Source organism: Notechis scutatus, chromosome 1 (genome assembly GCF_049901735.1).
Source record: "Notechis scutatus isolate UNSWTSFEM ecotype Mainland chromosome 1, rNotScu1.2, whole genome shotgun sequence".
Lineage (NCBI taxonomy): Eukaryota > Metazoa > Chordata > Lepidosauria > Squamata > Elapidae > Notechis > Notechis scutatus.
In genome coordinates this window covers 256,498,926-256,511,780 of record NC_142009.1, presented here as the reverse complement: position 1 = coordinate 256,511,780, position 12,855 = coordinate 256,498,926, and the positions used below count along the sequence as shown (strand labels likewise).

Genomic DNA, 12,855 nt, shown 5'->3' with positions numbered 1-12,855 from the left:
GGAAAACACTAGGCTGGGAGAGTAGAATTAATATTAGAAGTGCATTTCTACAACTCAAGGTGGCACCTATATACTTCAGCCAGCTCAAATATTTCCAATGGATTAGGCACTCATACAAAAAATGATTTTACTAATCTATCATCAGAGCAAGTGTCTGTGGTGACAGTCCTGAGAGGAAGAAGCTCTGCTCTGTCTATTTTTTTCCAAAGCTGGCAAAAGCAAATTTGAAATCCACTACTAAATTATAAAAAGTCAAGGAGCCTTCATGTCATTGGTGCTGATACGAAGGCCATGATCAAATATTCCTACTGCCAGCACAGAGGCTTTACTACTTGCAAGTGTCCTTGTATTTATATTAATTAATTAATAGCTGATATCCGCTATTTGTATGCAAAAATGAGACTTTCCCCCCTATTTCCTCCCTGTGTCATCCATAAAATTATTTAACTGAGTCATTGTAAAAGAAATGTAAAATCATTATGCTTTATGCTCTGTTGTTAGATACTATTTTAGTTTATGAAATAATTTTTTTTAAATTAAAAGTCTGGCATATTTTGAACTGTTGGTTACTTCTTTATTGTAAACATCCAATGCTGATCCATATATCATATTTACTCTGGAAGAACATTTTCTTCAAACTTTGTTGTGCCTGTTATTGCTTGGAAGCAAAAGAACAGTGACAGCATGTAGGACATCGCTATACCATGCCTCCTTCCCTTTAAACATAACACAATGATGAAACAGTCATATTGATTAGCAGCATTTTATGGCAGAGATAACCTTGCTGGAATAAAAACAGAATGCATTTGAAAGCAAAATTCACTGAGCATTTTGGCTTGCAGGGTTTTTTTTGTTTTTTTTTTAAGGTACAGGAATGAAACGATTCTGGCCTATCTTGCTCTTCTTACTTGGAGAATGCAGAATGAAAAATAATCAAGATGCCACACCTTGAAGCAACACACTTTTTTTTTTTAAAAAAAGGCTGGTGCTTTGTATGATTGCAGTGTCCATCTTTATTTTTAAACCCTCCTTCCCACATAAAGGTAAAGATAAAAAGGTTTCCCCTGTCCAAGCCATGTCTGACTCTAGGGGGCAGTGTTCATCTCCGTTTCTTAGCCAAAGGAGCCAGCATTGTCTGAAGATACTTCCATAGTTATATGCAGAGGTGGGCTTCAAAATTTTTAGCAAAGAGTTATCAGCCCAGTTGCTGGGTGAGCATAGCCATGGTGGTCATGGCTTAGTTGGCCTCCTGCACCATGGGGGGGGGGGTTTTTGCCCTGCCTGGGCCTCAGAGGCTTTCCTTGAGCCTCCGGGAGGGCGAAAACAGCCCCCCTGGGCTCCAGAGGCTCCCTGGAAGCCGGAAATGGGCCCGGGAGGCCTGTTTTTCACCCTCCCCAAGCCTCCATGTGTGCCCTGCACTTACCAGTATTCAAAACGGGCCAGCCAGTAGTGGGATTTGGGGGTTCTCTGAACTGCACAGAATCTTACCTAGTGGCTCTCCCAAACCCCTGTGAACCCCCAGCAGCCCACCCCTGGTCATATGGCCAGCATGACTACTATATGCCAAGGTGCATGGAATGGTGTTACCTTCCCACCAAGATGGTGCCTTTTTGTCCACTCACATTTGCATGCTTTCAGACCCTTAGATTGGCAGGAGCAGAGGCAAACAATTGAAGTTTGCCCTGTCACATGACACTCGGATCTTGAACCCAGGCTGTCAGCATTTCAGCTGGCAAACTCAGCTTCTTTAACTGCGGAGGCATTGCATCCTGTCCTCCACCTTTGATTATAAACGAAGGATATTGTAAAACTAGTTGGCTGTTTCTGGTTCTTTCCCAGATGAATACTTTTAATAGCTTTTGGAAGACAATGCATAGAGTGTGCAATTACCTGCATTTTCTTGAAACTGTCACACTGGGCTTCCGAAACTTCAGTAGTTACAATGGTTGAAGGAACCATTAGATGCAGAGATGAAATAGCCACAGAGGTGGTGTTACACAAACAAAAGATTGCTCAATTTGTCCACTCGGTATGAACACTCTAAGAGGTTTTAATATGATACAGATAATTTTAATGCATTTTCCCCATTTAAATTTTGATGGAAAAATGCTTCAATGCCTAGTCTTTATTTCTTTGCCTAATGGTTGAACTGTCATCCTGAAGTGAAATTGATGGCATTATTTTATTTTACAGCTGTGAAGCTGTTGTTGTTGTTTTTTTTAAAAAAAACTTCAGCTGCTTCCTATAATTTTGCAGATGGGAAACATATGTTTATGGACATACAGTGGGCACACACACAAAACTGCAGACATACACTATTAGTAATAGTAGTAATATGATTTAGACATCTGTAATTCTTATTTGATAGAAACAGCTGACATTGAAGAACTGATGGATATTATCCAAGTATATGTTAATATTTTTATACATCAACACTTTGAAACCGCAGAATAGCTGCTAATAGGATAACAAACTGCCAGTTTTTATAGATCATAATGAGAGCAGACAAGTGTTTTTCTATGATTGTCTGAGTATTTTACTAACTCTGCAGGGCAAAAAACTTAATTGGTTGTATTTTAAGCTTGCTTGTTATAATTTTACAAGTGTTACATTTTGTTCTTATTAACCAGTGCTAATATGTATCCTTTTGATAGTGTATAAGCAATATGCAGTCCTTATTCTTACATTTACACACCCAGCAAAAGAACCTCCATTTCCTTATCAAAATAAGTTGTTTTAGTGTACAAAACTTTTTTTGTAAACGTTTTCACAAAAAGAGTGTGTTTAAACAAATACTTTTCTTTTGAATCTTGGAAGGAAAATGCCTTTGAAGTTCTACTTTATTATGAAAATTATCTAATCTTATTTATTTTTTTAAGAGGGAGGCAGTATATATCTTTGGTTCCTCTTTTTAAGATAAAAATGATGCAAAATATTCAGGAATGTGATCTGTTCTTATTCTTTTTGTTATCCAGTGCAATATTCAGGTATTTTTCCCCTTATGATAATTAGGTCCTTACTGGATTATATTGAATTCTTGTAGTTTGGAAGATATTTTTTTGGTTGGAAAGAAGAAAAAAGATCTAACAGTTTAAAGGAAATCTTCACAGCTCCTTTCCAAACAGTGATTCTCATTGAAAAGTTCTATCTGTAAAATCAATATGGTTTTGCACTAGTCAGAATGGAAGCCATTTATTTAGATGCAAAATATCTTCTGAAAAGGGTAGCTAAAAAAAAAAAGCTTTAAAAAAAACATTCTGTTTCTGTCTTCATTACAAAGAGAACTCCCCCCCCCCACGCAATGTTGAAGGCGTAAAGAAAAACAAAATATTGAAGATGCCTTGAGCATATATGTGTATGTGTGTGTATTGTGTATGTATATGTATATATATTGAGGAATCTCCAACTAAAATATATATTGAGGGATCTCCAACTAAAATAGAGAAACAGAGAGATCTTTTTGAGTAGCATGTTTTCTAGTATTCCTATAGAAATATAGGAATAATCATAATCAACAGACCTTCCTAAATCCATTGGTTTACTGTTCTGTCTCAAGTATCATTGAGCTATAATCTCTTCAATAGTGTTTCTGCTTTGAAATAAAAGAGTGCATGCTAATAATATAGTATTAACCCAAAGCCCATACTTCTTCAACCAAGGCACTGAAGTGATTTTTCATTAATATCCTAAAAAGAATTTTGCTTACAGTATTATATAGTGTTAGGTCACAACTTTGAAGATGTGCCTTCCTTTTGTTCTTTCTGGTCATTCAGTCATTTCTTGTCATTTGCTTTGTGATGGAAAGCTATTTTCAGACCTAGTGCCTTCTTGGACATGGTGTTTTTTTTGCCATGGGCTTCTTCTAGGTATCTAAGTTCAACTTCTTGTTTAGATGGATCTTAGAATTTTTCTCCTTATTCAGGAAGCATTACCCATCTCCCAAGCCCAGATTTGCTTATGGGCACTTCCAGACTGAGGTTCTGATCCATCCATGCTGTGGATTAATTATCAAGGAAATCATCATCATCATCATTGATGAGAATGTGCAATTACAACAGTTCATCACTTTTTCCTGCTGCAATTTCTTGTTTCAGAAATGTCCCTTTGCTAGAGTTGTTGCAGAAATGGTTTTCACTTTAAACTCTATTGTTATTGGCAATAGTTTAGCATACATGGATTGAAAGGTCTCTGCTTGCCTCTTTGTCAAAATGGTAATCTTGTGTGTATGTGTGTGCATGTCTCTGTCTCTATCATCTCTTCTCTCTAACATGTTTCTCTCGATCATCCCTATCTCCGTCATCCTTCTCTCCCACCCACTTCACCATCACCATCTCCACTTTATTAAATTTCTACAAAAGATTATATATATGCTTCAAATTATATATGCTTCTATATGCTTCAAATTAACATTTCATCACAGCACAGCAGCTACTAAACGTATCCTGAAAAGAACTGAAATGGCTCTACTCAGGAACGAGCTCCACAGAATGAGATTTCAACTAGATCAGTTAGCAAAGATTTCCTAATTCTATACCTGGAATTGAGCAACAAAATCCACCCTCTACTTTGGGACAAGATAAAACAACTTACAACTTGGAGAGCTGAAACTGAAACCATTTACAAAAATGACCATCTCCTGAAGAAACTAAAGAAATTAGAACATGACAAGAAAGCCCCCAACAACTCACAACAACACCTGAAACAATTAGTATACAACGTTTCCAACAGAGAACTCACCAAAACAGAAACAGATGTCCTAACCAAAGAATTCAATTATGCTATAGCACCCACAGAATCCATCATATGTGGAGTGGAATCCAGCCTAACTAAATTAAATACAGATGAAGCTGACAGAATAAGACACCAAGTCACTAACATCCTATGCACAAGCAAACCACCCAAAAGCAACTTGCACAAAAAGGGACCAAAAGGCCTGCAAGCCTTAAGGAACGACAGCAGCATAATCATACTTCCAGCAGATAAAGGTAATGCTACAGTAGTAATGGACAGAAAAGACTACGAAACAAAATTGACAGACCTACTCCAAGACTCCACATACAAACCCATAAACACGGACCCAACCACATATCTAGAAAAAATAACCAAGAAGAAAATTATAACCAGCCACATGAGCAAAGAGATCCAACAGACGATCATCCCAAGAGAAAAATCTTCCAGATGCCCCAAACTATACGGCCTCCCAAAAATACACAAAAAAAGACATACCTCTCAGACCCATAGTTAGCTCCAGAGGAGCACCACTACAAAACCTAGCCAAATACCTAGGAAAGCAGCTACAGCCCCATGCTGAAGCAGCAGCAGCTTCACATGTACAAAACTCATACCACCTCTTGGAAATGATCAAAGATCTACATGTGGAACAAAAAGTTCTGCTTGTAAGTTTCGACATGCTTTCACTATTCACTCAAGTCCCGATAAAAGAAACTCTCGAAATCATCAAAAATAAATACCAACCACCCAAACACCTCATGGAGCTAACAGAACACTGCTTAACCAACACATATTTCATATACAAAGGACAAAGATAAAAGCAAATTGAAGGATCCCCCATGGGATCACCACTGTTACCCGTCATTTCAAATCTGTTCATGGAAGAATTCGAATCCAGAGCCCTAGCCAATGCCACCCACAAACCCAAACTATGGTTAAGATACATCGATGACACATTTGTGATTTGGCCCCATGGAAAAGAAAATCTAAACAATTTCCTAACACACCTAAACAGCAGACAGCCCAGGATCAAATTCACCATGGAAATGGAAACAAACAACTACCATTCCTAGATGTACTAATCTACAAAAAAAAACAGATGGCATACTAGGACACACCATATATCAGAAGAAAACACACACCAACCTCTACCTCAATGCCCAATCCCACCACCACCCAGCACAGATAAACTCCATGGTCAAAACACTAATTGCCAGAACCAAACGCCTGGCAGACAAGACACACATAAAGACTGAACTATGCACCCTGACTAAATTACTGACAGCCAACGGCTTCCATAAAAGCAAAATCACTGTCTTGATCCACAAAAACACACTGAGACATAATGGAGACCTAGAAGATGAACAGACCTATAGAACAGCTGTCCTGCCCTACATAAGAGGTACTACAGACAAAATTAGTAAGATACTACACAGGCATCACATCAAGACTGCCTTCAAAACAGACAGAAAAATAGCAGCCATCTTAAGAAACCCCAAAGATAAAATTGACCTGGAAAACCAAGGCATATATGAAGTCCCCTGTGCATCATGCCCTGCCACATACATTGGACAGACCAATAGAAGAATAAGTACCCGCCTAGATGAACACAAAAATGCAGTAAAAAAAAGCTGGAACACACTTCGTCACAAGTCCAACACATGAAAGCCACAGGTCATAGCATCAACTTCAATGGCACCAAAACCCTAGCCACTATAGAAAACCCCAGCTACAGAATTATCAGAGAAGCCATAGAGATTGAAAAAAGACCTGAAAGCATGAATAGAAGAGATGACTCCACCAGACTGTCAATTATCTGGAAGCCTGCACTCTCAAACAAAAAAATCTCCACACCACAAGCCAGGCAAACACCTGGGCACAAACAGACTCCCCCTGATACCTCCCGCTCAAACACACCCCAACCAGGCACCCAGATGAAACCTAGCTTCCTAATAAATGATAGCCATCCGTTTACTCGGAGCCAAGCCACACTAAAAGCCTCCAATACAGGAAACACAATGTTGCCAGCCACAAAAGACAAAAATAGCCACAAAACAGACAGAGGATAATCAAGCAGAACACAGCAAACTCCAAGACCAATAAACACAGACCAAGACTCCCAACCAATCAGGATGAAGAAAATACCATTCTGGCACAGTAGTAGGCTAACACCAAATTTAAAACAGAAACGGCTGTGAAAGTCTGACTCACAGGTGAACACAATACAGAAGCCTGATGATGGCAGATGAGATTCTGCCGAAACGTTGCTACAACGTTGCTACAACTATAGTTGCACAACTATAATTATGTGGGAAAATACCTGAACAAAGCTGAATACCATACATACATACATACATACATACATACATACATACATACATATATATATATATATATAAAGAAAGGGGAAAAAAGTAAGGGGTGAAATGCAAGAAATAAGAAAAAATAAAAAGTAACATCTGCCTTTCTTCAGTACAGGTACAAATATGAAATACATTAACCCTTTGTTCTAAAATACAATAGTACATAGTATTTCTATAATCTTAGTCAGTTTTAATCATCAAATCTCAACATTAAAATTTCATTTCTTTCAATTTCAAGCAAAAACTCCAAAGTGGTCTTTTTATGTAGAAACAAAGCTAGATAAAGTCTTTTCTTTAATAAATTTCACCATCTCAGCCAATTCCATTAACTTCACCATCCATTCTTCCATTGGTTCCTTCATCAGTGGTTGCTTCCACTATGTATGCAAAACTCTGTTATGATCACATATAGAAACAAAGTCCCCCCTTTCCCCACCCTCAAGTCGGGTTGATCATATTCTGACTAGTTTTTGTTACCACTACAGATATTTACCACAGAAGTGAATAAAGAGCATCTTAAGAACAGTTTCCTCAACATTTCTTCTAGGGTTCTTCAGGATTCTCACTTTTTCACAGTGAATTTCCATAGGGAATAATAATGGGTTTATAGCTATTGTGGTACCTATAGTTTGGACTGACCAGTTTGACACTGATACCTGTCATTCACCATTAGATTATGACCTGCAATTTTAATACTTACGTTTAGAACTTAATGTCTGCAGTCTAACTGTCATTTTGAGTCTTTTTTTTTGCAGTGTTATTATGCTTATTGTTGTGTCCTTTGAAATGGATTTAATTAAAATGATTAATTTATTTAGTTTTCTTTTCTTTTACCCTGATTACTTTAAGGCTTGTAACTTATCCCCTTTTGGATAGCAGGCAGGCCAAAATTCTTTTCATAAGTCAAAATGAGTAAATTCTTATAATAATGTATGCCATTCTTGACAAAGCAGAAAGCTGTGTAATGAAACCTTGGACCCAGGTGCTGTAGCATTGCATTAGTGAATGCTGCCTTACAGTGCCAATGGATCTGTAACTGAATGTTCTCCTGCAACATTTACTGTTATGATCCATTCAAGTCAGGCTAGAGTTTAGTCTACAGCTTGACATTCCCTGTCTCAGGAACCCATTAGTGGCTGTTTGACTGGTTTTCTCTGAAAGCTGCTTTTTACATTCAAACACCCATTATAGTTGCACCTAAACGAATGAAAATGATCTATTTGCCTCATAAGTAACTAATCCTGCATAATAATAAAAAAGCACATTGTTTAAATATATACTTTAATGCTCCAAAAGCAGTGAATAGGATTTTGACATTTCGATAGCATGTAGCCAGAGCTAAGCTTGGCCAGTATCTTTTTGGAGTTTAGAAGTAATGCTTTAAAAGTAAATCAAATGGGGAACATTTATTTGATTAGAGTGGACATATTTTAAAAAAAAGCAAACCAAAACCTTTAGAAATTTATATAGTGAGGCTTAAACCAAGAGAACAAATCAGGTTTAATTCTTAATCAGAGGTGATGAGATGTGATTGTGATATACAGAGGGGTGCTTATTTAAACTAATCCTCAATCCATTTCTAATCACGGAAAGCTACTTTTGGCCCTGAGCGCAGATATGGATCTTTATATTTGGTTGAATGAAAGCAGTTTTTACAAGCACCACAATGTAGATTAATGGGTTTATCCATCTGGATGTTCATTTTATGGGTAAAACTATGTTTTTTTGGATAGAAAAAAATCCTTGGTTTTCATTCCTATTTAAATATTAATTTCAGCTGTGTGAAAGTTGTGTATGTTTGGTTTCTATACATTGAATGGGCAACATATTTTTTTAAAATATTATTAATGTTCTGTGAAACTTGTGCAGTAATCTGGTTATTTTCATTAAGTTTTTCAATTAATATTTGATTTTGAAATGACAAATGGGAAGTAATACGCACAGATCGACTTTTGCTTTTAGAGCAAGTGAACATATAAATGTTACATGATGCTGCATTTGCAAAGCTTGAAGCACTAAGGCCTATATTTTATTTATAGTACAAGCTTTGTATTCTGGATAAGATACAGTGTACTCCATCTACAGCACTCTGGTTGTAACTAATCTTCGTCAAGTCAATCTATTTCATTGTCAAAAGCAAGCTGTAATGAAACAATTAATTCTTTTTTCATCTCTGTAGAATGTTCAGAATGAATACCTCATTTAAATTCTAGTCTGAGGCTGTATTTAAAAATGAAAGCAGTAGTACTATCTGCCACAAATATTGCCTTATTTCTTCTCATATCATACTGAAGATAACAAGATAATCAAGAGAAGATAAAATACATTTTCTGGGAGGTGAATGCATGATTGTAGGATTAGTGACAAATTTAGCTTCAGTTCTGAATAGACCTGGAATTTTTTTCCAGATTTTTTTTTTTGCTCTCAATTTATTTTTACTTTCTGTACTGCACAAAAATCTTGCTCAGTTATAACGTGATGTGATGAACCACTTGGGGTAAACATGGTTAGTTCTAGAAAGGCCAGTTATCAAATTTACCAGTCTGGGATTAAATGAAAATATTTTAAATGGACATATTAACATTTTTTGTGTTATAAATTTGTTATTTGGTTTATTATATAAAATACAAATAAAAAATAGAAAATTAAGGGAAGGAAAAGGAGTGGGGAAAAGGGGATGTGAGATACAAGAAAAAAAGGCATTGACTTCCAACTCTTAGCACAATACAAGATAAAAACATTTCCAACCTCAACTTTGTGCTTTTTCATATTAATATATAACTAGCCATTTCTATAACAACAAATCTTTCTGATCAACAAAAGCAAAGTTTCATTTTTTTCATCACAAACACAAAATCCAGAAGTGATATACAAATGAGAATATATTTTCCTCTTTGAATAAAATAATCAATTTAACCATTACTGCTTTATCTTCCTTGCTATGGGAATAGCATGTTTACATTTTTTCAGTGGAATAGCACCTGTTGAAAGGCAAGAGAAAGGAACAAACCTCATTAATAATAGAGGGAGAGTGATGAGAAGGTGAGGGACATGTAGCCAGTCCCCCATCTAGTAGAAAGACAAAATAGAACATCTTTAGGTGTAATAGGCTGCTAGGAATATTCCAAGTCCTGTTGCACTGCTTCATTGTGGTGAAATAATGCATGAAGTATGTTGGGAGTGTACACCAATAATGCATATTCCAAGTAGGGTCAACTCATCACATGAATGTCATCTCTGTTGCTAAAATGAACAGATACTTATATTGCAGTAGTGATATCAGCAAAGGTACAATTTCATACTTGCAAAAGAAGATAATGGCAAACCACTTCTATATTTTTGAACAAAGTCCATTGATCAACACGATACAACAACTGTTGATATAGTGCTAGATGATGGGCCCTTCAGATCAAAGGGCACTCAACACTGAGGAAGAATTGTAGATCTTTAGAAACCTAATGGTATTTGTAATGCAGATGAAAGCCTTCCATATATTTGTTGCTAATGTTATAATGCAAGAAAAGAAAGTCCAAAGTTGAAAAAGACAAAATCACCATAGGAGTATGGACAGAAATAGCATGGGCATTGGAAAACTAAATATAATAAAAGTTGAAATGAATCAACTACAGATTGACATTTTGGATATTATTCAATTGAAATGGATTGGAATTGGACACTTTCCATAGGAAGATTATGCTGTTCACTACTCGGGGCATGAAAAACAAAGAAGGGATTGTACTGCTTTCATAGGAAGACTATAATATTGGAGTACTGCGCTTGGGTACAGTGCAATCAATGATATAATATCATCAAAATTTCTGGACATCCCTTTGCTCTTATTCAAGTTGTTGCTGCAATCACTGAGGCAAAAGAAGGGAATTTGAATAGTTTTATGGCTGGTTTCACTTTGAAACCAACAGAATATGCAAGTATGTGCTGTTGAGGATGGAGACTGGAAAGCCAGGAATGGAAACAGTAAGGATCAAAATGTAACTATACTACATGGCTAATGAAACAGAATAATGACTTAACAGTATCTTGCTTTTTATGCTAAGTTTTGAAAGAACCAAACTAATGTCTAGCTACATGGATGGAACACACAGAAATAAAATAAAATCGATACAAGGAAGAGTTCAGTTATATAGTAATAGCAAAGATGTAGCCATGAACTTTGTGTAACAAATCACAAACTTCTCAATTTTTTTGGATTCAAGTGAAGTTAAAGTGTAAAAGAATAAATACAATACAATATATATCCATAATTTTCAAGGACAACATGAAGAATTGCTTTGAAACCCTAGACCTCATTGATAAGAAAACAGAAGAACTGTGAAATGAAATCAAATTACTAAGCATAAAAGTGAAAAGAGATTGCCAAAGATCAAGAAATTGGAAAAAGCAAGCTATAGTATATGGTGATATAATGGAACTATGTGCTTTGTTTTGTTCTGACTCCATCTTTCTGTGTATCATATGGGTGTGATAGTTTTGATACTTGTTCAGTTTATGTTATATGATGAAGAGGTAGTACCTGAAAAAATGATGAAAATGATAATGATGATGATTTGGGTTAAGTAGGCACTGTGCATAGACATACCACAATAAAAGTTCATGCATATGAAGGTATATATTATATCAATTTCCTTCAGTTTCAAAGCTATTTCAGTGTATTTAAGAACTGATTTTATATCATTCTGATTTGTATGAATTTTAGCCTTTTGTACCATGAACAATGAGTTATGTATGTGACCTTTGTATGTTGCTATTTTGCAAAATGAGATTCAGTATTAATACATACAAATGTTGCAAATTTGGTGCTTTTATAAAAATATGCATAGTTATACTACTATACTAAACCAAGGTGGGCTTCATAACCAATTTCAATGGGGAAAAATTGTAAAAGAGCCAGAAATATGAATTATTTTAACAGTGCATTCAGATCTATTGAGAACTCTGTTGAATTATATAAGATCCGTATCCAGGTCAGTCAAATTACAGGAGAACTGTGGGTCTAGGATTCATATTAACCAGGGTAGAAAATGACTTTTCCTCTCACTTTTCCTCTCATTTTCAATAGGCATGTTCAGGGAGTGTTAAAGCTATGAATTTGAGCATCCACATCTTCCATTGGTCACCTTCTGATTATTTCCCCCCATACCCTTATATATACAGTAATGATAGTAGATTTTTTTAAAAAAAAATCATTGTATTAAGAAGTTTTCCATAGATAAAGCTTTCTTCCTCACTTCTGTTCCAATGGTGCCTCTGGCTCCTGACTTTCTATTCTGTGAAGTTTAGGATCTTGTTGGTGTCAGATATTTTCATCTGGTCTCTGAGATCATTAGTTTACTTTACTTGCAAAGATGCCTGAATAAGGTTAAATGATTGTTGTGTTTTAGAGAAAGAAAATAGAGCTCATTATTTTAAATTAATATGAATCTAAAGCATAACTGTGTCAATTTCTTGAGCCTAAAGGTAGATGAATAGTGAATGATTTTGTGCACTTTAATTGTGTTGCTATATATTATCAGCTTTCTCTTCTGTTACAAAGGGTATCATTCAAGATGCGAAAGTCATCTTTATGCCTAATGGATATATAACTCAGTGTCCTAATCTGAATCGCAGTAAGTAGCAGTTTATATTTAGCATATTAAGTTATGTTTATATTACTTAACGAACTGTGTTTTGCAAACCTTGTTTATTGTTGTTAAAGCAATAATCCTAGGTTATGCGTGAGAAATTAATATGCATTTTTTTTTTC

General features: G+C 35.8%; 1 protein-coding gene across 2 annotated transcripts in view; it reads left to right on the top strand.

The window, feature by feature from the left end:
- NELL1 (neural EGFL like 1) overlaps window positions 1-12,855 on the top strand; it is a 594,259-nt gene that overhangs the window by 194,527 nt on the left and 386,877 nt on the right. For both annotated transcript variants that reach the window (XM_026664647.2, XM_087951106.1), the window contains exon 6: window positions 12,646-12,718. In XM_026664647.2, the coding sequence (XP_026520432.1) occupies window positions 12,646-12,718 (73 nt within the window). The remainder of the gene's footprint in view (window positions 1-12,645; window positions 12,719-12,855) is intronic.